The following is a 26,111-nucleotide window of genomic DNA, read 5'->3' on the forward strand; positions in this document are numbered from 1 at the left end:
TCAAAATCAATGTCCTCAAATATAAAAAAAAATATATATATACAAAGTGATAGAAAATAGAGAATATTTACGTTGACAGTTAAGTTTATCACATTGACAAAAGATAGTAAAGAATCTTTAATTCAGACATCATCCATAAAGTATTATATTATACAAAGAAAACATTAATAAAGCATTATAAAATAAATAATATTTTTGAATGTTTTATTTTTAAAAATAGAATTATCTCTGTAATAAAAAAAATTAAAAAAAAAAAACACTTATCTAAAAGAATAGCATTGTCGTAAGTTTGTTTTTAATACCTATATAAGTGATATCATAAATTCACATAAATTGTAAATAAATTCTTCAAGCAAAATCGGTTAAACTCTCATTAATATTGGTTGAGATTATAAATTTTACAAAATTTAGAAACTAACAGTTACTTTATTAGTAATAGTAGATTATTACAAGAAAATTATTAAATAAAAATTAATTTTAAACACAAAAAATAATTAACTAAGTTATATATTATTTTAGAGAAAAAAAATGATGAGGATCTAAATTTGTTTCTATTATAGATAAATATTTTTTTAAATATATCTAATTAGCTACAAAGATTTTAGCTATCAACTTTATAATTTAAATAATTGATAATTAAAACTTCAGTAACTAATTATATTTTAATTTGGAAACTATTTATCAACAATAAAAACTACTTTATATATAAATAATTTTTTTAGTTTCTAGAATAGTATATAATTTAGTTAATATAGCAACTAATTATTATTTTTTTAAAATTAGTTTTTGTTTAATAATTTTTTAATAGTGCATAGTATGATTTTTAAAATATGTAATTAAGTCTCAACTATTAAATTACAGAACAAAACATACAAAGAGAGACAATCATTTCATTATCTCTCTCGTTTAGACATCAAGTTATGACTTGAATGAAGAACATCTAGTTATGCGTTGTTCTTCGAATAATATATGTAGAAACAAAAAAACACAATAAATTTTACAGCTAAATATCAACCAAACCCAATCCTTCTAACATGTTTCAATTTAAATGAAACATACTTCCCACTCAAACTAACAAATATATTAACTCACATTAATTATAACTAATCAACATTCAATTTAAATCAAAACTACCATAAAAGCTAGACAACCAGTCCACAAATTTAGAAAATGTAAATAATTTATTAGATTTTACATAGATGAAATTTAATAAATAATAAAGAATGAAATATTTCAAATTTATTTATAGTATTTAAGAAAAAACATATTGATTTCCATTTAATTTAATTTAAACGTTATTATCTAAACTTAAAAACAAGCAAATCTTACATAAAATATAATTTATTAAAATGGAATCTAGTCTTATCAGTACATATTAAAAGTATTTAATTTTTGTAGTGTACTTATTCCATAATAATATAAATAACTTTGGTTACATTTATTTTTTTAATTGTTTTTAATATATATGCTCTATAATAAACTTCAAAACTAAAGTAAAAAAATGTAATTACGTTATCAATATGAAATATTTACATAATATGAAATATTTACATGTTGACGTTTTTCTTTTTCCAAATAATGTAACTCATCAATTCTCCCGAGCTTCTTCTAACAACATTTTTATTTATAAGATTTAAAGTCAATATATTTATTATAATATTAGTTTGGCACCATAACTTATGTCCTTTAATAGTGTAGTAAAAAGTTTAACTACGGTAATGAGACTTCGAAATTTAGAAGGTCATTTTCATATTTCATTTAAACTTTTAGATGGTTATATTCGTGAGTTATGAATTCCAGATTTTCATATTCAGAATGATGTGTTGTAAATGGTGCTGATGATTGATATCCGACACTCATTTATGTTTGCTTACGAATCTTGACATTCGAAAGGTCATTTATGTTGTCTAGGTAAGCTTTCGGATTGTGAAATCCATAAGTGACATATTAGTTTTGGATTTGTATATCTAGAATTGTTGTTGGGATCTCGTCATCCTATAAGACCGAGGCTTCTGTATCCAAATTTTTTTTAGCGTTGTGCAAGTATAAAATCCTACATGGTAATAATCAGTTTTAAAGTTACAAATACTAAAACGATTATTTTTATATTATTCATTTTCCTTTGCGTGAAAAACTAAATTATAAACTATGGATCAATATGAAAGGTGATTAAGATTTACTTATATTTTGTATCAGTAAACAATTTATTTATTTTTTACATACAAAGACAGTAAAAGTTTGGTTAACTCATGAAATGGTAGGAGGGGGATACTTATTGAATGATGTAATTCATATTCTTGATAGAATTACACCAATTTCTTCATGTAACATGGTAAGTATCAAATTATGCAATTTGTATAATAAAGATTGTCATAAATTGTGCATCCATAGCCATGGACTCTCCATAAGGATGAAGGAGTTTTCTGCAGACTGCATTGACATCCATTTTCTTTAATGTATAATCAAATTTAACAATTTACACTATTTCAAATCCAAAAAACAAATATGATATACTTTTCCACACTCCAGTGTTACTGCTTGATGCCAACAAAAGTCACCATATTCTATAGTTGTCCTACATAAATTAGTAATGTCCAAAAGCACTATTACCTTGTAAAGCTTTTTCTAAGGGAACTAGAAGTAGTCATCTTATACATCTTTGATAATCATACTATCTTCATCAATATACCAGTTATCTTTTTTCATTTTCCTCCATTGCACATAGTTTAACTCCCACTTGGCATAGAGGAGCATCTTATAATTACTTCAGCTTTAGAACTGCTATGCACTGAAGATATTGAGGCAGAGGGTCTTAGGAGGGGTGTAACTACCCTGCTTGAAGTTTCATTAGCAATGGGAGAAGGGGTGGATGTAACAGCCGTGACTGGTTGTAATTCTACTTCAGGGGCATCAATTAATTGGTCATCTTCTTCAATGGACAACACAGTGCTTGTGTCTGTATGAATGGTGACGGAGTCATCAGGGAACATACCATGTCTTCTCTTCTTCCTAGCTGCCTTACCCCATCCATGAATTGTTTCTCTTATCCTCTGTGGGATTAATGCGGCCTTATAGTTTGTTCCCATCTGATACAGACATTAAAAAGCTGTTGTTGCATGGAACATTACAGTGGCAAAGCAAAAGCCCTTCAAGACAGGTTGTTACAAATCCATTTTTCACGCAACACAAGACGGATAATTCATCATTAAGGAATGCCATTTGTATAATTTGAGACTTCCAGAAAATGAAAACTTGTCATGTATAGTGTGTGTGATTTACATTTTCAAACAATTATTAGTTTTCAAAACAAAGTTGTACAATCAACTGGTAAAGAGGGTCATGCAATGCAAGACAGGTAGTGTAATTAATGGAAAAGTTGTGTAAGATGAGAAAGCATCTCCTATTTGTTTCTGTTCTTTGGATTTTAAATCACAAGTTTAAGAAGCAATTTTCAAAACTTCTTTGGATTTTAAATCACAAGTTTAAGAAGCAATTTTCAAAACTTCCTTGTCTTTGGATGAGAAATTGATTTTTGAGTAGTGTGGAATTATTGAAGAAAACAGCTTTTAAAACCAAAAGATGAGGAGAGAATCAAACAAATCCATAGTAAGACATTGTTATTGTTATATTTCCTTTACCTGTGTAACAAGTGCATATAGTGGCAAGGTGCTGTAGCTACAAAGAAACTGTCCTGCAAACCTGCAAAATTGAAATATAAGGTGCATGTTGATTTGTCGATTTGTGTAAACTAAGACAGTAAATATCCAATGCTGGCATTTTACATTAAATGTCCACGCCAAGTAGCTATTTTATATTTAAAAAATCGCATGTCAATTCTTTATTGAATTAGTTTACACAAGTATTGTATGTAAAATATTGAATAAGGGGAAAAGGTTTATTTCTGCATACCCCAATATTAGCCTTAAATACAGGAGAAGGTGATTCCTAATAAAGCAAGAATCATATCCGAACTGCCACTGTAGTCAAAAAACACATCTTGCTAGTTTAGTCAAATGCAAAATCACAAAGTTGCAATCTGTATTATGATTCATTAACACAAATATATAGTTGTGTCTTACTTCATTTGAACTCCCTAAAACCGAATCTTGCTTAGAATTTTGGATAATTTATGTCCAAGCAATTTAACTATTTTTTATAACTCAACCTTAAAACAATATGATTCCTATAACTCATGTCTAATTCTAGGTTGTAAAATGGATAAGGAAGTACCCAGAACCAAAAGAATGAAGCCAGCTCAAATGCATTCTGCCAAAAGGAACAAAGAATCAGAAGTTAATACGAAAATAACAAATTTGAGTAAGAAATTATCACATAAGACGTAGACGAACCATGGCCAACCTGGAAGAGAATGAAATGGATCAAGGACAACAATAGTTCAGGCTTGTTAAACCAAAAAAGTTCATCACGAGGCCTCAACTTTGTCTCTGGAAAGAACCCTGCAATTCCAGCATTCTCCAACGCCAAGGTTGCAATAACATGTTGTAGCTTTGTTCCCACCAATAGCACTAGCTGTGCATGAAACATAATGATTTTATTGTTGAATGTCTTCAATAATTTACTCAACTAATTTATCTATCATATAAAAATCATAAAGCATTCAGTGAATAAGGCCATAATTTAAGCAGGTTAACCAAAAAACAGTGTATTCTATTCAAATTCCATAGAAAAACCCACCAACTATTCCACAAAGAACCAACCACATGCCATTCACAGCATCTAATGGTTCTGTGAACAAAAGTTTAAAAGTTCAGTTTATCCACCACAATGGCATTTGAAGGAATTAGGATAACTAAAAAAGGAAATGAAGAAAATAACGAAGTAACTTACAGATACAGGAATAATAGCTATCCAGAAATATAGGTTAGATCCTGCATAAACCACCCCAAAAAATAACCATTTGTAAGTTTCAACAGCATGCAAAACCAAGAATGACCTGACCACAATGCTTCAGTGAATCTTACAGAGAAAAGGGACTGAAAGTATAAGCATAAGGAGATTTTTTGAGTGAAGGGACAGTGAGGAAGCATGTTAAAATCAAGGAATTATAAACTAATTTTCCCCTGGACTGCTTATAAATAGGCTATACCTTTAATGTTGAAAAGCATGAAGCCAACAACAAATCCCCAGAGCGGGCCACTGCAAGAGATTTTACAGACATAATCAGCTTTCAACTTCTTCATGAGAATCAGTTGCTGAAAAACTAAAGCAATAAAAATGTAACAAGAATAAGTCCAACATGCTCAAAGTTAAGAATTTAAGACATTATATTCTTGCCTTTTTATTATTTGCAATGGATATAGCATAGAAAAATTAAACTACCTCTTGAAACACTAAATACAAATAAATGAATATCTTGTTTCCAACAATTTACTATTAAAACAGGTCATCTTGAAAATTTAAGATAATGGGAATGCACATAAAAATGCACTAGAGATGTTATAATACTTTAATGACTGAAATTGGTGTCCGAAGAGAAAATCATGAAACTGACTGCTGAATCTCGACTATTACTAACCTCACACCAACTATCATTTGGAATTCCTCTTCCATAGACCGAACCATGTAGCTATGGAAATCATACTTTAATGAAAGGTGGTGATTCTGCCATGAAGAATGAAAACGTAGTAAGTAGTTCATATTCAAAAAATAGTAGTGCACACATACTACATGGTTCCACGAAACCTGACATACAACTACCATGGGGATTGTTGTTTAAAATTACAATTCATGCAATTACAGTCTTAAAATCAGATGGTAGGAACTAATATTATGCAAGTGCATGGAGTATCTATCTTCAAATAGTCTTTTTCAGTTTCCACTAGGAACTTAGAACCAGAGTTTTCTCAAGAAAAGATAAAAGTTTGTTAAATTCTGCATCTTGACATATGGTGGGATAAGAGTTTAAACAACATTTAGCCGAAGAACTTTGGGAAAACATACTAATTATGAGATGAGAACCACATTAGATAGCTTGTGAGGAAAAAAAAAACATATATACCAAAGACAAATTTTATTGCAATACTGCGTACCATGATGAAGCCTTTGCGAAGCGTAAGATAATCAACACGAACCACAGAATGTGCAAATTGTCGGAAAAAACATGTCTGCAGCTTAATTAAAATTAAAATTAGATAGAAATACAATTATACTGAGTAAATGATTCAAAAGGAAACCTCAATTTGCATAAAACTTGATGATTAAAATGATATATAAATTGAGTTGTATATGGTACAATGTACCTAAGAATAAAAGATTCATATAAAGTATGTTTGTTCTCAGAAAATGCTGATAATGTACTATTAGCATTTAGTATTCGGAAAACCACAAATTGAATTCCCATAAGTTTGACAACTTCAAAAAAGTAATCATTAAAATTCCGATCATGTTTTACTCAACATACTTGTTTCCTTGAGAAAAGAACTTTGAAATGATTTATCCAATTTAGTTGACCGTTGCAACAAACTCCTGTTGCATAACTTGTTTAGGAAAACAATTTAATCAAAAGATGAGAAATCTAACCCAAGTGAACCATGCAAAGATGGTAAACTTTTTACTGTATATTTTGATATTAACCTATCTTCCTAGTTCCTTCATCAAATAGGTTTAAGAAACTAAAGAGGGGAATGTTAAAAATACATTAATGAAATGAAACCAAATGGAAACAAGAAAACAAGGGGAGACATCTAATTACCACCCAAATGAGGGAACTGTTTTTGAACAATGGATTTGATGCATGAGACTTGACAAAGGTTGATTGCCTTCTCATTGTCAGCTCTCTTGTAATCTCTGTTGAAACAAAAGAATTGAAAAAACAACTACTAAATATGGTTTTGAATATGCATTTCATGACCACATATTTTCTGTCAATGACCAACTCTCCTAAAAGACTACCAAACTGTCAAGTAAAGATGTAAATGAACATTTTTAATGTGCTCCCTTACAGAAGCTCTTGAGCTGGGAGTGTGGAGAATGAATAAGAACTAAGTTAAGATTAAATATTAAAGCAGGGATCAAACTCTTGACTACATGTGATGATGGACGTAACATAATACTACTCATGGACAGATTATCATAAAAGCTAGAGCTCACAGGTAAAGATACATTTATATATTACAATTAGAATTTCCATCCATCTAAATCGCTGAATGAAATCTTGGGAGGTTTTGGTCATCCAAAATGCTTGTTTATTTAACTTCAATGGCTATCAGGAAAAAAGAAAACATAATTGCTCAACAGGATCAGTGAGTGAAGAGAATGGAGGGGAGAGATCAAACACAGAAATGCATTTGGATTTTAATTATATAACAGATTGTATTATCTGCAACGACTACATAACTGCAAGAATAATAACCAACCTGATTGATGTGCTTTGTAAGTTTGTATATTCAATAATATAATTGGAAACAACATTTCAAAGGACTAAAAAGGATAACTTAATAGAAATAGAAATAGCTTTCACTCAAAGGGCAATGAGCTTACCCGATAATGAATTACGCCTATCCATGTGAGCTTCATCCTCCCACACTCTCCAACTGTGAATCTGGTTTAAACTACTAGTGTTATTATGTCAAACAAAATCCAAAATGATAAAAACCTGAATGCTTTACCTCTCAGAGCCTGATTTTAGTTCCTGATGTGTTAAAAGTTCAACAATTTTGTCTTATTGTTAGATTTTACAGAATTATTTTGCCATTAAAATATAACTAAAGACCAATTTAACGTCAATCAAGGATAATTTTGTCTTATTAGGAACTAATTTGATTTTTTTTACACAGGGATTAAATAAGATTGTTCACTCTTTCAATGACTAAATTACGAGGGCTTCATATTAAATTGTTCATTTAGTCAAAATAAGAAAAAATATACATGACAGAATGTAATACACACACATAGTATCAAAACGGATGTAGAATGGATCAAACTATTTTGTATCATCATTGGGAAAACCCAAGCACATTTTGAAGAAGAAAATTCGCAAATTAACCATCTTTTTGCAACAATGATAAGTGGCAGACATGCTTAATCTAAAAATAGAAAACAGTGACTCACCTTCACAATGGCCAACAACATAGTAAGGCAACTGTAAGATATATGAGTTACTGCCATGACAAAAATGAACCGGTGCAACTGCTCTAGACCTTCATAGGAAACAAATGGTTCATAACCCTGAGCAAGATAACAAAAATGCAAATTAACTACATTAATTTAGAGCAGTAAAAGCCACACAGAGTCAAATTTTATACATGTAAGCTATATTACTCATGCCTCTTTGCAAGTGCTTCTATTTATTCCATCTAACATCCTTCCAAATACATGATAAGCAGAAGCCATCAGTAATTTACGCTCTTCAGAGCCATTCTCTTCCATTTGTTCATCAATCTGGGATCGAGTGCATGGAGCAAAAGCACTGTTGTAGAACTTTGATGGAATGCAAATATTAGCTATCATGCGTGAGGTAGCTGTTAATAAGAGTGATATAAACCCGAGTAACATCAATTCTGAAGTAGAATTCCAAAATAATGAGAACTGATCAGTAAGAATTCTTGTTTATATCCAAAACGAATGCAATAAATACAAGTATAGTTTAATGCACAACACCTTCCTTCATCTTCTCTATAGCTGCAAGCAACGGTTTTCGATTAGTTTTCCGCAGCCACTGCAGCCACAGAAAAACATAATCACACATCAGAATTCATGCCAAAGGCAACCACTAAGAACGGCTTCAATCACAAGTAAGAGAAGTATGTGATTAAGCCAGAATCAAGCTTTAAAGTTTAAACAAAAAAATGAAAAATATAAATCTACACATGCCACTGAAAATGCATATGAAGAGAGTGAAAACTTCTTTCCATGTCAATTAATGCAGATCCTGTTAAATCTATTTAGAGTTACATTCCGCCCAGAAATGAAATTTCTGACCATATCTAAGTAGTTGTGTGGCAAAATACTCATTTTTTTCTCTTTTTGTTTTTTTTACCTCTACCCTTCCCTTTCTCAACTCATTGACAAGTCTGATAGTAGCTTGAGTCTTAACCACAAGTTTGCAAAATGCCTTGAAAATTGAACAAAATTACAACTTCTACCATGCAACTTTTTGCAACAACCGAGAAATTAACATCAAGAACCAACATAGATTGTAGTTTAACCATTACTTACATTGCTTAAACGGTGAATGGAGCGCTCCACAAGCAGAGAGACAGCAACAAAGACAGTCAACACAGTAGCAACAGACCATGTAGGAGTCAAGGCCAATGACCTTGTTTCTTGTACATTTTTTTCCATTTTGAAACACCCAAATCACAGACCAAACCTTTAATATGGCTATGGCTATGCCTAACAAAGTCACAGGCCAACTTCTTCAACGGGCTTGAGACATAGTCTCATCAAAGATCTCCTTCGAAAGTTATACAAACAGAACTCATAGTGCACCCCTTAATCAGGCTATAAATCAATGGGGGAATACTGAATCCCATAATTAGAAATTCTAATGGCAGTATCTTTCATCAACAGACAATAGCAAGTAGTGATCTTCCTGACTACTAGTTTACATACAAATACAAAGATACAACAGATCAAAGGAATATGACCCAATGGAAGCTCTAATTTCCAATCTCTCCTTCATTGACTCCAAGGTTTGAGCATAAGACACAAATACATACTACTTACTAACAAAGAAAACTTTGGCAAAGCCCCCAAATGAACCTGGTGACTAGCTCCTCAGTGCATGTCAATGATTCTTATATCTACATAATGATTCTGAAAAAAAAATCCATATATTAAAAGAAAATAAAAAATATTTACAATAGTTATATAGCATCATATTATTTAAATAAAGTACACAATGATGAATAAATAATAAAAAAGTAATGTTCATGTAGCAGGCACGTGTTTTCCAACAGAGTTGCTATACCATAGTTTTATTTGCTTAATGACTACGCTTTGAGTACAAAGCTAGTACATTATTTCCTTAATCGCAGCACACCTTTGCTTATGCAGGTATTAAGAACTTCAAATACAGTTTGTTGATACCCGGAATGACAGAATTTCAGGCAACCAGAGAGTAGTTGTTATCTTTGTTATTACTTGTATTGTAGTTCATGGTACTTGTTTCACATGCAATTAGTAAATAGTGTGCAATCTGTCTCACTGTGTTGCCAGATATGCAAAATGGAAAATAAGAAGGGAAAAAGACACATGAATTCATAGGCATTAAATCTTTGATTTGACCAGTGTTTATATCCTTTTAACGTGTTGGTAAATTTACTTAGATTTTGTATCTGTCGTTTGTAATATGTGAGTTCAATGTAGGGTGCAGCAGGAGTCAGTTGATGATGCTGAAAGAAATCATTTTCTAGTCAACTATGTTGATTGTGCTTTTGATGATTTTGGTGGTAGTCAACCGCCTGTGTACCCTGGACTGTCCACTGTTTGGGGAAGCTTGGCACGAAGTAAGGTACTGGCATGCTCTTTTTTTATTGCCAGTACTGGCGTGTTCATTAGCATTTTATTTATTCCTCTACCCCTTGTTGGTTGCTGCTGAATAGGTGATATTGTTTTGTTGTACAAATTATATAAAATCTGTTTTTGGGTAGCTTTAGGTTAAGGAATATAGGTTGAAGCCTTCCTCTAAGAGATATATTTTACTCATCCTTTTATATATATAAACATACATTAGCTCATAGCATACTTGCGATTTTTGGCCATCTCTAAATCGAAGTGGTCAATAAATTCTATTAGGACATATTACAAAGTATACTTTAAGTCTAACTCAACCCCATAAAACCAACTCATAGGATTATGTCTTCATCTCTAGTCGATGTGGGATCTCCAACAGGACAGATGTTGGACAGTTGGAGTTAGTTACTTAGGCTTCAGTTTTGGCTTGCAGTAGAAGCTATCTGTGTGTGTAAATAGTTGAGCCTTTTAGCTCACTCTTTGTATCAACATTTTCAATTTGACAGTTTAAAAAATCACATTAGATTTGGTCTCTAGATTCTTTACTGGGGGTTTGAAGTTCTTAGGATGACATACAATTCAGAGAATTGAAATAACTTGATTTCATTGAAAGGGACAGTAGTTGATATGAGCTTTATATTGCTGAGCTTGTAGTTAACTAACTGACATAGTTAGTTAGATTACAGCTCTCAGCCTAAACTGATAATTTACTGTAAAACAAAGAGCAAATACAAAGAATAAAACCTTGACACCCTAATATACATCTCTATTCACTAATAAAACACCCACAAACTCAATGCATTCGAACCCCCAAAAACTCAATGCATTCAAAACCACACAAAGAAAAAACCCACTGACCTTCCCGTCGCTCCTACCACTCCGGCCGCCGCAACCTCTTCGCACTCCGCCCCACCCTGTCAGGAATCTAGGAAACTCAAAATGGAACTTGTCACTCTGTAAAAAGTGAAGCCAGAAGAGTTAAATCTGAAGATCCCTCTCACACACACATAGTCACAAGCTGTAACTAACAAACTAGTTTGTTCCCAATACAATAATACATTGAATGAGTTCACCACAAACTACACGCATTTTTATGATTCCAATATAAAATGAGGGACAAGGCGCGTCTTTTCCAGCTGCAATATTATGTCAATGTCAATGGAATGCACACTGTTCAGTATCTCTTCAATGGGTCATAGGTGCGTGCCAACTCCAACAACTCTTGCAGTATATAATATACTAATCAACCACATCTACCACATTGTTTCATACTTGTGTTTTTTATGCAGGTAAGTTCAAAATTACATGAAAGAAAAAAAGGACAAAGATAATTTTTTTAATTTTGGTAATTCACACAAAAATGAGTATTCCAATATATTTGAAAATATATTTTTTTTTCTACTCTTTATTTATGAAGCTCAGACACTTTTCTTAAATGACGTGTCTGGATACATGTATCGGTGTTGACACTCATAGAACACTTATCGGTAAAGTATTTAATTCAAAAAAATATTTGTCGGATTTCTAACAATTTTAACATGATTCTAACACAGCTTTAAAAATGATAAATACTATAATTTTCTAAAAACTCAAATTTATTGTATAAATTTTTATTATAATTATAAAAATAAAGAAGAAAATCTTTTGAACCAATCATGAAAAACATCTTCCTGCTCCAAAAATAATTTGAAACATACTTGTGCACGTAAATATTTATTGTCAATTTATATAATTTATAGTTATATAATATATAGATTCATGTCCCCGTATCCTACATTTTAGAAATTATATGTATCTTCCGGTGTCCATGTCCTATCAGTCTGTGCAGTCTGTGTCTGTGTTACATAGCTCTTTATGCTCTTATAAAAAAAATAGTATTTTAATTTTCTTTATCTCTGTATCATTGTATAAAGGAGAGTTAACTTTTACACACATGTCTAAAAATTTAGTTGTGATTATATACATAAATTAAGTTACTTCATTAATCATTTTAAAAGAATTATTGTTCATTTCAATCGTTTATTATATCTACATAATGATTCTTAAAAAAAATCCATATATTAAAAGAAAATAAAAAATATTTACAATAGTTAAATAGCATCATATTATTTAAATAAAGTACAGAATGATGAATAAATAATAAAGTTTAAACATGTGAAGGGCAGAAGTTGGTGATGGTTATCAAACATGTCGGTGCCGCATATCACTTTAAACTTCATTTAACATTTTCTTTCACCAATATCATTTATTCAACATCCCCGTCAATGTTTTATTATATAATATAGATTTAATTATATTTCAATTCATTTATAAACTTAAATATTTTTAATTTAAATTTTATTAAAAAAATAATAACTTTTATTACTGGTACTTCATCAATGTTTTCTCTAAAAATTATTATATTTATATGAGGTCCAACAACTTCTTCCGTGGATGAGTTATGTTAGGTTCCGAAAGAAAAAGTGAAATAAAAAAAATAAAGAGAATAAATTTAAATTATTTGTTTTAAAGGAAAATGAACGAAAAAAAATGTAATGTATTTTTTTTGTTGCGTAAAAGTGAAAAGATAAAAAAAGGAAGGAACAATTTTATATGTTTTTTTCTTTGTTTTGCCAGCTTGATTTTTGAGTGTTCATAGAGGGTAAAGAAAGATCCACCTTTTATCGTAGTCTTTCTCATGAAATACTCTGTTAATCTGTTTGAAAGATTTTAGATTATGTTTGAATTAAAATTAATTTTTTTTAGAGATTCTAATATGTAATAATAAATTTGAATATATATTAGGGAAAAATTATGAAATTTTGTTATAGTAAAGAGATATGATGATTCTATTGACTTAAAAAAATTATAGTTAAATGTTCTTTTTGGGTTTATAATTCTCTTATTCATGATTAGAGTTCAAGAATTTATGATTAAAGTTATTAAGTGTGAATAAAATTATGTTTATCAGTGAGTCAGGTTAATGTCGGTTGGCGGGTTCAAAAGATTAATCTTTCCCGCCTAAATGATGATCGTTGGTGGTTGGTACACTGGGTCCAATCCACTTTGTTACCCCTAGCCAAAAATAGTTGTAATCCAAACAATACTAAGGTTTTAACCAAAAGCGATTAGATGTCCAAACAATACTCAGGTTGTTTTAGCTAGAAGTGGTTAGGGTCCAAACAATTTTTGCTTGTAACTTCGTAGCGTTAGTCTACCAAGTGGAACTTGATCAAATTGATAAAAAATTGGGCATAGTTTGCCTTTACAAACGAACTAGTGTAAACCTCACTTTTCTTAATCTTGTTTAACTTTCATGTTATATAATTTGTTCTAGCAAAAGCATGTGAGCTTTCAAAAAATTTTATAAACGTTTATTTGGTATATCCATTGTCACATTAAATACTTGCGTTTGTCAACATTCCATTAGACAAAACTTGAGAAAAATAATGAAAAATTTTGATACACCACCCAACCGTCTCTTCTTAAGTATCTGAACTGTTTTTCACAGTCTTGTAATACAAGATGTTGGTAGAGATGCCTTCATCTACTTGTATTTTCATAACTACATAGTTTGTTATTTCAATCATGGTGATATTTGATCATCTTGCATTGATTTCATGCCTTTAAATTTTTTGTATATGAATTTTAGTAGTGGCATGTTGAAGCTTTTTGAAACTTGTTATGACGTTTACCAAACTAACATTTCGCATGAGTCTTTTCCTTTCATGGGTGCTCAACCCACCTCTTGTGAAACCCACCAATTAGGGTGTTGATTTTCATTTTTGGTTGTAGTTGTAGTATTCTCTACTTGTTGCCTTGCCTCTTTTTTTTTTTATTGTGAACTGAATTGACTTTTTAGCATGGCAAAAAAACTTCTTCGATGTTGGTCACAATTCCAAATCTCTCTATAAAAGCCCAAAATGATTATCTCTTCTTATGTCAAATACTCATAAGAGCCAGAAAAGTGAGATCATATGGTTGATTTGTTATGAACTAGTTGGCGAATGATATCCAATGTGATGAAGGTGCCAATGGATTTCGTTAGTAACTCTACAATCAATTAAGGGTTAAACCTTTCAATGAGATGGGAAAAACTTAGCATGTGATGACCTCGCTCATAATGTCTCACATAGATCATATAAATATGTGCTTGTTTAGGTCGATAAGGTCATCATATTTGTCAATATTAAAACTTTTCTATCATTGGGATAAGAGAACTTTCATGATGTCATTTAATTATTACAATCACACTCATTAAGGAAGTCATGAGTTTACAAAAGGCTTATAGATTGATCTATGACATGATGGTTTTGGTCTTATAGGTTTTGAATTCCTTGTTGATGATATGGGGTACCTAGAAAGGTACGTCATGATCAACATTTATAGTGACTTCAAATAGTAGTGTTTTCTCTCTTTAGGATTATAACTCTTAAACATGTTTTTTTTTTTTGTATTTTCTCAAGTTCCTCTCTCTTCTCTAAGATGGTTGAAGAGGGATAGTTGACATCTTTGTCAATTAGTGGTTTAACAAGAGAGATCTCTATATCTCCATTTATATTTGATTTGAGACTTCAAAATAGATAGTTTCTTCTTTATTAACATTCATAGTTCTAATAAGTGTCATTGTATTGTTTGGTGGAACATCATTTAGTCTATGGTGGATACCAAATATACTTATATAAAGTATAATATCTTTTCTTTTGTTATCCATATCCACATGTTAATGTGTATTGTAAGGTGATAATTAAATGTATCATATGGTATATTAAATGCTCATAAATAATTCATATTGTTTGGATTGATCCCTAGCTTTTGAGTTGGATTTGGAATATGATTGTAAATAATAATATCTTTTGGTCATATTTAAAGAAAAATTAATTATTATTTATTTATGCCTTAATGTTCTTAGTTAACACTTTTTATGACTTAGATATACACTATGCTTTAATTAAATAATTTTTATTCCTAATTTAAGTAAACAGATATTTTATTTCCATTTTTTATATTAAAATTACTATATTTTATTCCAAACAGTTACTTTTAAAATAACAGTTATTTCATAAATTTGATTTTTTAAATATCATATGTAAACATTACATTATCTACATCTTTGTGATAATAATTTGACTTTTCATTAAACAAATACAAAAATTAGAAAATTATATAATACTAAATATAAAAAATAAGAACTTTATTTAAAAACAATTGATAACAAAGAAGAAAAAATCTTCCAAACACGAAATTTAAAATTCATTTATTTTACTTAAAAAAATATTTAAATATTTAAAATTTTATGTAATATTCTTTTATTATTTTTTAATTTTGTATAGAAAAAATTAAGCTTTAATAAATTAAAAGTATATAAGTTTTATTTTAATATTTTTATAGAAAGGGAGGAAATTTAAGGAAAATAATTAAAATTTAGAGCATTGCTGTTATTGTTATTATATCAAGCTTTCAATTTTCTGATGAAGAATGTATATCAAATATCACAATAACTTTTATTATTACTTCGATTGTAATGATTTGAATCCCCGTCGCATGAAAGGATTTATTTATTTTTACAAAGTACTAAATACTTAGTATTTTTATAATTAAATATAACTATTAAATTATGCAATATTATATGACTAGTTATACATAAAAATTAAATATTCATAAATATATTATATAATAATTTTCATTTTTTTATATTCTATAAAGTTCATCAGACATGAAAATGATGTTTAGATAAAACATTATTTAATTTTTAAATTACATAAATTTATAAGCGTAACTACTGAATCAAAATTATTAAAAAATTTAATATTCATAAAGAGAATTAAGTGAATTATATTCATCTCCCTAAGGTTTTCCTAGATGCATATAATCTAGTGATTTTTAGCATTTACAACAATGTCCCAAACATTATATTTTTAAAAAACATAAGAAAATATTAATGTAATGGATAAATACCAAATTTAATCTATAACTAGTATTAGTAATATTTTGAAAAGATAAAAAAAAGTTAACTTGAAAACATAAACAAATATGGTGAATGTATTTTTATGTAATTTAGTCTAAAAGTTATTTAGTGAAGGGAGTTTTTACTTTATATATACTTATCTAGAATGAGTATAACTGGAAAGTCTCACACAGTCGAGATAATTTATAGTTAAAGATAGTATATAAACAAATACAAATTTCATCTCATAAACTGATTATAAAGATTGAATAAAACTTATAATTCATTAAATAGATATAAATTTCATCTTATAAATTAGTTTTATAAGATTTAATTTCAAAGTTTCCTTCTTAATTCTAATAATAGTGAAAGAGACTCATTTAACCTGATATTTACTTGATGAATGTCCGTTTTAAGGAGGTGAAAAAGCTCGACCTATAAAAAGCAATCATGAAAGTCAGTTCTTATATTTTTACAATTTTATATATTTGTGAGTACGAAGGAAGATGGAGTCTGCATGCATGTTTGTCCTTTTTAAAATGAGTGGTGATAATTTGACACCCAATGCACTAAATAAGATTCATTTTATGTTTTATTATTTTAAAAAATACTCCTATTATATAAGTAATCCAACACTTAAAACGTTGTAATCTGCAACAAAGGAAAAATGGGATGTCAAAAAATCATTTTTCTTTTTGAATAGCAACTTGAAGAAGATTGGATGGATGAATAGGGTGATGGTTATCTTCACCAACCTTTTCTAGCCAGGCTGTTCAAAGCTTGGGTGTACATTTGTGAATTATTGGAACCCTATTAAATGTTGAAAAATCTATATTAATTATTTCAAGCAAGGAACAAAGCTATATCGATCAAATTAATGCTGAAATAATAACCAAATAAAACCAATGCTCAACAAACTAAAACCTTCTGCATGTTCTTAATAGCAGCAGATGCTTCATTGCCATCAACTGCATCATCTATGTCAACCCCATTAACATTAGGTTCCTCAGACTCTTCTTCCTGCTTAGTCATCAGACAACCAATATAGGACCCAGTCACACAGAAGTCTCACTCCATTGGCCCAATTGAGCAGAGCCAAAACTTAGATATTAAACTAACACTAAAATCATCATGAAATAAAAATCAATTTTTAAAAACCAAAATAATTAGTTGCAATAGTAACTAAATTAAAGATCATTTTAAAAACTAAAAAAAATAGTTTTTACATTAGTTTATTTTATTGTTACATAGTTTCTAAATTGATATCTAATTAGCAGTCAAAGTTTTTGCTACCAAATTTAGAAACTAAATAATTGGTAGTTAAAACCTTGGTTGCTAATAATTTGGAAACTATTTAACAACAATAGAAACTAATTTAGAACCAAATTTTTTTTCGTTTCTAAAATGGTCTCTAATTTGACATCTAATTAGCAACCAATGTTTTTGTTACCAAATTTAGAAACTAAATAATTGGTAGTTAAAACCTTGGTTGCTAATAATTTAGAAACTATTTAACAATAATATAAACTAATTTAGAAACCAATTTTTTCTTTTAGTTTTTAAAAGGGTTTCTAATTTAGTTACTATTGCAACTAATTATTTTAGTATCTAAAAATTAGTTTCTATTTCTTGGTTTTCTTGTAGTGTAAGAATTCAGATTAACTAAAAAAAGAATACCTTCAGAAGTTTGCCACTTGATTTGCAAAGCTGCAGTAAGAAGTCATGATATAATACTGTCAGCTTCGTTTGCCTATAATTTTGCTTGTATGCCATGGCATAAAAATGTTCTGTATCAACTACTACAGCTCCTATCAGAGATGCAGAATGATCATATGATTGGCAAACTTAGGATATTTTCATCAAACCAACACATGAATACAAAAGGACACACTTAGTTTGAAACTAGAATATCAATCTATGATGGTTCAGGAGTCCTAAAAATGACAATAGAATATCACGTGAGCAAATAAAAGCTATGATGGTTCAGGAGATGCCAGGTTGAAACTAACTTCATCTCACTCAAGTATACTATCACATATCACCAATGGATAGCCACCATTCTGACAAATCAACAAGGGAGAAGAAACAAAATTGACCACCATCATATTTTAATAACATCAAAGTTTTTTAACAGAATAACTACTGTGTCGTTTACCTGAATATAAGCAGAAGGTAACATACCACACCCTTTAACCTTTAACACAACATCTGTTTCAGAATCCTTGTTGTGGTAGACTACACCTGGACAATCAATCAAAAAGATTAGACTTTCGTTTCCCCTGGAATTGGAGCAACTTTGCAGGCCTTTTATAACATATAATTGGATACATGTTAGTCAATTTGTTAAAGTGATTATTCCACAACAATAATTTAAAACTAAACAAGATTAGTGATTCTATGCGTGCATTCATGTCCACATAAATGCATAAACAACAGCTTAAGCATTAAAGGAGATAGAAGTATTACATTCTTTGTACGCAAAGTGTTGATTACTGATGACTTCCCAACATTTGGATATCCAACAGATATTGCTTGCTTATCCCGTTTCAAACGTGCAAATTGTCTAAGTACAGATAGAAGAGAACCCTATGCACAATAATGACAAATAAGAAAATAGCACATAGCAGGAGATGCAGAATAGCTATATCAAGTTTCAGTTATATTTCTTTCATAAATTAACAAAATTGGCACATAAAGCAAACAAATTAAATGAAGATCAAGTGTATCAGAAATACTTTTCCAAAGGACTTGTTAATGTTTGCATGGAATGCCAGAGTTGGAAATTCTTTAGACAAAACTCTAAGCCATCCTTTTGTTGCCCAAGCAGGAACTAGATCACACTGAAAAGGGGGAAATAAAATTAAGCTTGCTTTAAGTCACATAATAGCAATATAGGGCACTTAACATGTTAGAGTAATGTTAAAAACAAATCATGCTGTCACTAACCTTGTTCAATAAAAGCACCATGTGTTTGTGCTTACAATTTTCCTTCAAATGCTTCTCTAAATGGTAACATCTTGTGCCTTGTGGATCCCTCGCATCTAGAACCTGCATTAGGATACATAAAGTATTCAAACTTTGAGGAAGAGAAGATGGATCTGTTGGACAACTTCAAGGACTTGTGTTCAAAGAAATCTGACCTACCATAGACCCTTTATCTAAACCAAGCACAAAAGGAACACAAAAAGAAAGTTGCTTTAAAAATGGAAAATATTAACCAAGACATTTTTTCAAATTTGAAGTAAGACCTAAAAGTGACCTTACACTGACAGAGCAACATATCAGAAATGCCTATCATAGAGCACATTTTTTCTGTGGCACAATCATATCTAATTGAAACAAACACATGCACACCATTGCAGAAACATAGACACGAGAACATCTAAAGAAAAAGGAGATGCTACCTGTACAACAACATCAGAAGAATCTATCACTTTGTAAAGCTTACTTTGACCCTTTTCGAACATGGTATGTCACACTAAATCTCTAAATCCATCCCCATCATCAGCTTCTCCAGATGCACTAGAACCACGCTTCTGTTCAAAAACATCTGCAAAATACCATAGCAAAGAAGGAATGACAATAATCTCACACTAAGTAAAGCACAATTAATTTGTAGAAAGAAACTACAGATCACATAAAACAAGAATTACCACAAAATAAACAAAAAAAAGTTACTATTCAGTTTCAATTGAGTGAATATGTTAAGTGCACCATCATAAAACAACTAATAGACCAAGGGGTGCTTAGATAAGAAACAAAATCTCAATTTAATAATATAACTTTCTAATTTCTACAAAAACATTTCCCATCTCCTGTTTTCTTAAGTGATCTGGTGAAATGTAGGACAGATAACTTTTAGAATAGTAAACTACTTTAGAAAAAGAGTTAACAAGACATAAATAAATAACCTTCTTTGTTCTTGAGATATACTTATTCGGAGAAACTTATGTAACCCTTATGAATTTTTTCACTCAAAAATAGTTTTTCTCAGAACATACACACCAGCAAACAGGTTCTAAACTTTTAAAGATAACAACACAACCCCGTTGCTCATCCACCCTACAAATTCACAGAGAAACCATCCTTTCACCTTCTTCTCTTGCTTCTACGCCATTGCAGTCCAAAGAGAAAGAGAGATGAGTTGGTTTCTTACCTTGTCAGTATCTACAGCAGTTTGGATATGACCTGGAATAGAGGATAGAATATGTAGTATGGTTTAGAGGTAGCAAAGTTACTTTTGATTAACATGATTTTGATCTCACTCTTATCTTGTAACTCTTCCTCTCTAAATCCCAGTATTAGTTTTGTATTTTAGCCTTCAAACACAAGTATTGTTATTGATATTGTACATTGCTGACATGTGTAATTTAACTCCTCTAACAAATCTAGAGAATCAATTAATAGAAGAATGATGAAGTATGCTACAACCACACTTTACATAACCATAGTAAGAATGGTACTAATAATTTCATACTTCATTATCTGTTAAATTGGATGTAGCAAGCTCTTGGTTCAACAGTGAAAGCAAGTGTGAATGATTAAACTAAATGTCCTGAAATACTTGTTTTAGGTTGATGTTACTATTACTAAATAAAGTGTGTTTCCAGTTTTAACATAAAGAAAAAACCTATGTTGTTTACCCTCGTAGACTAAAGACATGTAAATCCATTCAACACTTATTTTATATTTAAATAAATTTCTTCAAACACTTGTAAAAAAGTGTAAAATGAGTCAAGTTTTATATGTTAGACTTAACTTTAATTGAAGATTTTTCATTCAACTTTTCTAAAACCAAATGTACATTATTTTAATTTATGGAATAAGTTCGATTCGATTTAATTTCTTTTTTTGTTTATTTAGAAATACTTATGAAGATGATTATTTAAACAGAACCATAATATTATTATGAAAAATATCCAAACTCTACTGTTTGTTGTTATCTCTTTCTAAGCAAAGTAGAGTGGACGGTGGTAAGGTTTGTGGTGAGTCAATAATCACTATACTATCTAAAGGCCTGCCAAACATGGCCTAATCAAAATGCTTCCAAAACAAATGGGAAAAGAGTGGTGTAAACTTTCAGTGCTAGTCCATTTTCATTCGTCTAGTCTATTCAACAGGGGACATTCAAATTCTCAATGTCTACTTTGGAAAATGAAAGCATATGTGTCCATAAAATGGCCATTTCATTGATAGATTGAGATAGAGGAAGAGTTAGTACTAAGGTTATCAAACTCGCGAGTTGACTTTTAAACGGTTTTTTGATCATCATGGAGCTTTTTTTTTTGTTTTTACCAAAATGGGGTCGTTGTAAAAAAGATTATAAATCTGAGGCAAGTCGTGTCAACTTGGCACGATTTTGCCACGTCAGTCTAAAGTCGTGTTAACTTAGCGCGACTTCTACCACGTTAACCTGAAGTCATGCCAAGTTGGCACGACTTTGTCCACATCATCTTTTTTTAAATTTTCTTGTTTTTAAATAAATATATATTGAAACTCCCCACAATTCTCTATTTATTTTCCAAATAATTAATTCTCATTTCTATTAATTTTCAAATGCAATAACAATTTTTTTATATTTTTTATTAATCTAATAACCAAATTAATATATTACATTAGCGTCAAACATGATTCATACACAATTATTCATTTTTTATTGCTTAAAACTAACACCCTTAGAAAATTATGTATCAAATTAATTTTAAACATTACATAACTTACTACTCAATATGTAAATAAGAAAATGTTACAAGAAAATTATATATATATATATATATATATATATGTGTGTGTGTGTGTGTGTGTGTGTGTGTCAAGTTGGCACGACTTCAGGCTGACGTGAAAAAATCATGCCAACTTGGCACGACTTCTACATATGAAGTCGTGCCAAGTTGGCACGACTTGCCTAGATTTGTAATTTTTTTGAAAGCGACCCCATTTTGGTAAAAACGGAAAAAAAACCCCATGATGGTCAAAACCCCTTCTTAAACTCTCTCGAACAGACTCGCTGAATTCGGTGCAAACTCGCGAGTTGAAGTCCTTGTCCTTGTGTTTTGGCAGTCTCAAATCTCCGCACCTCGCCTCCACTGTGCCTCGCCTCGCCGCACTTCCTTGCGCTTCTTCGCTCCTTATTGCAGTCCTGTTCAAGTCTGCGATTAGGTTGGGTTGTGTTGTTAGAGTACACGGTTGTGGATTTGAGGGTTGGGAAATTTTAATTTTAGGGTTTGTTTATAGGGGAAGATTGAGGGTGCGCGGTTGTGGGTTGAGTGTTAGAATATACAGCCTTAAACAAGAGGGGAATAAATTGTTTATAAAATATTTTTGCAAACTTTGAAGGTATAATGAACTCCAATGCAGAATCATAGAGAAAGAAATCAAGGAAACAAGAAAACAAAATTGTTTAAGTTGATTTTCAGAAATTCAACCGGTTGTTTTTGCTATTCAACCGGTTGTTTTTATCAGCATTGATTAAAACAACATAAAAGCATAAAATAATGAGTTTAGGGAAAAAGATAAACATGCAACCAATTTATATTGGTTTACTCTTATTCCAATAGCTATATCCAGACCCCAGACACCCCTGGCTATCTACTATGCAATCAAAATTTAGATTACAAACAACCACACCAAAGAAGTCACCTTGAACACCTCAAGCCACACACTTCCTTTGGAAAACTACACCACATAATTCAGAACACCCTCTGAGTCTGCTTACACCATAAATATTCAGAAATACAAGAGATAAAGAAAGGATTACACCTTATCAATATCAAAGTGAAAGATTACACATCAATCTTATTTCACTCCTTTGTGAAAATCCAAAAGCTTGAAGTAAATCTTGAAAACTCAAATCTGTTTTCTCAATCTGAATTGTCTAAATTGTTCCAATGCCTTTAGGAGCGTAAAATAACCTTTTATATACTCCAAAGGTTTGTTAAAAACATTTAAAGCAGGAGCCAAAACAAATATAAATCATTTAAAGCTGATTTACCAAACTTAACATAAATCTGTTATGGATTTTCAAAAAATAATCGGTTGAATTCTCGAAACAACTGATTGAATTGGTTTGACAGCAAATTCAACCAAGTCAAACAGCTTCAAACCCTTTTAAAAAACCACTAAGTGTCGAACAACCGATTAAAACGACAAAACAACAGGTTGTTTTTCCACTTCTTTAGAAAACAATGTTTTTCAAAAAGGTTTTGATTCAAATCAGTTTTAGATTCAAACAAAGAGTGGATTACACATTTAATCTACCCAAAACCCACCCACACAAGCAACAACTCAGCCTTCTACCAAACTTCATGGATTTTGAGACATCAAAGCACAAGATCATCCTTAATCAACAAACTCCCCCTATTTGATGAAGACAAATCCCTGGTTGCTTGTATTGTTCTATTTGAATCTGATCTAGCACCTGCAAAACAGATTCTATGCAAATACAGAGCATATATAACAGCAGGTTATGAAGACACACAAACCAGTTTTATGCATAACCATTTGAGCAGAAAAACCAGTCCAAAAACCAGTGTGTGCAGCAGCAGATTTAACATGTTAAACAGTATAATATAAACCATTCAAGATTAGTTTTGCTGCAGGTTACACAACACATTAACCACACCTTCTCCCCCTATTTGTCTTCACAAATAGAATGAAGAAAGGGTAAAACAGAATCAAGAAAGAGTTTGAGAATCAAGAATACCTAACTCATTTCTTAAAAAGAAAAACCTGTCTTTTGGCAAAGGCTTTGTGAAAATATATGCAAGTTGCATCCCTGTTTCAATGAATTTCACTTCAGAATCTCCATTGTTCACATGATCCCTTATGAAGTGATGACAGATCTCAATGTGCTTTGTTCTTGAGTGTTGAATCTGATTTTTTGTGAGATTTATAACACTTGTGTTGTCACAAAGCAAAGGCACCTTGCTAACCTTTAACCTAAAATCTTCTAGTTGTTGTTTGAGCCAAAGAATTTGTGCACAAGAGCTTCCAACAACTATGTATTCAGCCTCTGCAGTGGAAAGAATCACACAAGCTTGCTTCTTGTTATGTCAAGAAATAAGACTTGAACCAAGAAGATGACAAGTCCCACTTGTAATTTTTCGGTCTAGCTTACACCCTACAAAATCAGAATCAGAATATTCAATTAAATGTATAGGAGGGTGAGAAGGATACCGTAGACCAACATTGGTTGTCCCCTTGAGATGTTCAGGATGCTGAAAGGAGAATCAATTGCGGATGTGCAAAAGTGATTCACTCATATTGTCAATCACCTTATGAGTCTTAGAATGATCTTTGACAAAGAAGAGTTAAACATCAAAATCCTCAAGTGTCTTGATAGATCTTGGCAACCGAAAGTCACAACCATCTTAGAATCCAAAGATTAACATCTTTGACTACAACTTCTTTGTTTGGAAAGCTTAGAGAACATGAGTTGGATATGAACAAGCTACATGTTCAAGAAAGTGAAGCCTCAAGGAACTATTGCTGCCAATTGTCAAGATCGACTCTCAACAATGACAACTCACTCTCCATCTCTTTGTTCTTGTTATAAAGGATGTTGTTAGTGTCTAAGGCATATTGTAGCGAGGTGGTTGACTTGTTCAATTGAGCTTGTAACTTCTTGACCTCAACAAAGCATTTGTCTATTTTTACCAATTCGGAGGCCATTTGCTTGTCAAGAACCAAATTCCAGGAGCGCAACTCATTGAATGCGTCATGGAGCTCATTCGGTTTGGTCAACACGTAGGCCTCTTGCTCGTATGGGTTCAAGTTGATCGCAACCTACTCAGCCACATGGTGATTGTGACCAAAGAAGTGTCGGTGGTCCCTCGGGACCCCTTTTTACTCGCTTAGGGGACCTCCTCGAAGATGAATGATCGGAATTCCACTTTGCCGACTTTTCGTGCACTTTCCCCTTGTTCTTCAACTTCTTTTTTAGATTGGTTGGGGGACAAAAAATTTTGGGAGCGGGGATGACAGTAACAAGTGTCACGATCTATTGTTCGGGTGCAACTGGATTGCTGTAACATTTAAACTACATAAGACTCCCATAGTGAACTCATGTAATGGAAATCGGACGTGAACATGTGTTATTAGACAAGAATAAAAATAAAAGAAATCCTCGGACGAACCTTCTCATCCAAGGCCTTGCACTTTCATAAGGAAACTATACCATTCATAATGTTGTCTTCAAGCATTTCTACACTCTCAGCAAAAGATTGAAACATGGAGGCATGTTGATATTTTGAGAAGAACTCCCGTACTCGGTCATCTACCCATGAATAGTCGAACTCTCCAATTCCATTATCGGCTGACTTCTCGACCTCACCCGAGGACACGGGAGGCAACGACTTCAACACCACGTCAACCCCACCTATAGACTCACAACTAACCTAAGATGACCTACTAGTGTTTCAGAGTCACTAGAGCTGGAATTGATATTTGCAAATTAATTTCGCAACCCCTTACCCACACTCCCCACTTGGATGAAAACGAACTTCTAGGAAAAAGGGAAGACATTGTTACCTATAGGAAGACTCTTCGACCGACACACTCTCGAACTCTCATAAAAAAGGAAAAGAAATTGGATGAAATGTGGAATCCATCACACACTATGTACAGGCACAAAACAATCGAAGACGAACCGTCACGACCAACCTCAATTGTCAGATCATCTCGTTACCAACGATTAAGATCACGCAACCTT

General features: G+C 31.3%; 2 protein-coding genes and 1 long non-coding RNA gene across 12 annotated transcripts; all 3 read right to left on the minus strand.

Moving 5' to 3' along the window:
* Positions 1-2,337: 2,337 nt before the first annotated feature.
* On the minus strand, positions 2,338-11,731 carry LOC137823379 (MLO-like protein 14). 9 transcript variants are annotated; one of them, XR_016517452.1, is made up of 17 exons: positions 11,335-11,727; positions 9,178-9,777; positions 8,620-8,677; positions 8,287-8,519; positions 8,071-8,187; positions 7,501-7,561; positions 6,713-6,807; positions 6,051-6,125; positions 5,537-5,622; positions 5,108-5,157; positions 4,849-4,889; positions 4,696-4,746; positions 4,360-4,530; positions 4,231-4,266; positions 3,910-3,977; positions 3,639-3,699; positions 2,338-3,086 (listed from the first exon to the last, which is right to left on the minus strand). XR_016517452.1 is itself a non-coding variant. In XM_068628486.2 (16 exons), exons 2-16 carry the CDS (start codon positions 9,301-9,303, stop codon positions 2,727-2,729), a joined length of 1,638 nt encoding a protein of 545 aa, XP_068484587.2. In that variant the 5' UTR covers positions 9,304-9,777; positions 11,335-11,731; the 3' UTR covers positions 2,338-2,726. The 9 variants fall into 9 exon arrangements, 4 of the variants coding, with proteins under 4 accessions (XP_068484587.2, XP_090153559.1, XP_090153558.1 ...); XR_016517453.1 differs by having other exon boundaries at positions 4,350-4,530; XR_016517450.1 differs by lacking the exon at positions 4,696-4,746 and having other exon boundaries at positions 4,350-4,530.
* A 5,339-nt stretch (positions 11,732-17,070) lies between these two features.
* LOC150023324 (uncharacterized) lies at positions 17,071-18,706 on the minus strand. 2 transcript variants are annotated; one of them, XR_016517493.1, is made up of 4 exons: positions 18,558-18,706; positions 18,080-18,109; positions 17,327-17,422; positions 17,071-17,212 (listed from the first exon to the last, which is right to left on the minus strand). It is a non-coding gene; the product is annotated as an uncharacterized LOC150023324 (long non-coding RNA). The 2 variants fall into 2 exon arrangements; XR_016517492.1 differs by having other exon boundaries at positions 17,205-17,422.
* A 72-nt stretch (positions 18,707-18,778) lies between these two features.
* Positions 18,779-20,032, minus strand: LOC137833377 (nuclear/nucleolar GTPase 2). Its single transcript, XM_068641730.2, has 4 exons — positions 19,807-20,032; positions 19,349-19,450; positions 19,138-19,242; positions 18,779-18,988 (listed from the first exon to the last, which is right to left on the minus strand). Exons 1-4 carry the CDS (start codon positions 19,867-19,869, stop codon positions 18,779-18,781), a joined length of 480 nt encoding a protein of 159 aa, XP_068497831.2. The 5' UTR covers positions 19,870-20,032.
* Between the last annotated feature and the right edge of the window lie 6,079 nt (positions 20,033-26,111).

The sequence above is a fragment of the Phaseolus vulgaris genome, chromosome 11 (genome assembly GCF_051622355.1).
Source record: "Phaseolus vulgaris cultivar YP4 chromosome 11, ASM5162235v1, whole genome shotgun sequence".
In the NCBI taxonomy this organism is placed as follows: Eukaryota; Viridiplantae; Streptophyta; class Magnoliopsida; order Fabales; family Fabaceae; genus Phaseolus; species Phaseolus vulgaris.

Bases quoted from the DNA above. Each gene is read 5' to 3' on its own strand.
- LOC137823379 (XM_068628486.2), bottom strand. From the start codon at position 9,303: ATGGAAAAAAATGTACAAGAAACAAGGTCATTGGCCTTGACTCCTACA. The intron at 8,520-8,619 runs GTGTTGTGCATT...ATTCTACTTCAG, and splicing joins TATAGAGAAGATGAAGGAAG to AATTGATGTTACTCGGGTTT. The intron at 7,562-8,070 runs GTGAGTCACTGT...AGTTTAAACCAG, and splicing joins TGTTGTTGGCCATTGTGAAG to ATTCACAGTTGGAGAGTGTG.
- LOC137833377 (XM_068641730.2), bottom strand. From the start codon at position 19,869: ATGTTCGAAAAGGGTCAAAGTAAGCTTTACAAAGTGATAGATTCTTCT. The intron at 19,243-19,348 runs GTTAGTGACAGC...CCCCCTTTTCAG, and splicing joins TGGTGCTTTTATTGAACAAG to TGTGATCTAGTTCCTGCTTG. The intron at 18,989-19,137 runs GTATTTCTGATA...TATTGTGCATAG, and splicing joins TTAACAAGTCCTTTGGAAAA to GGTTCTCTTCTATCTGTACT.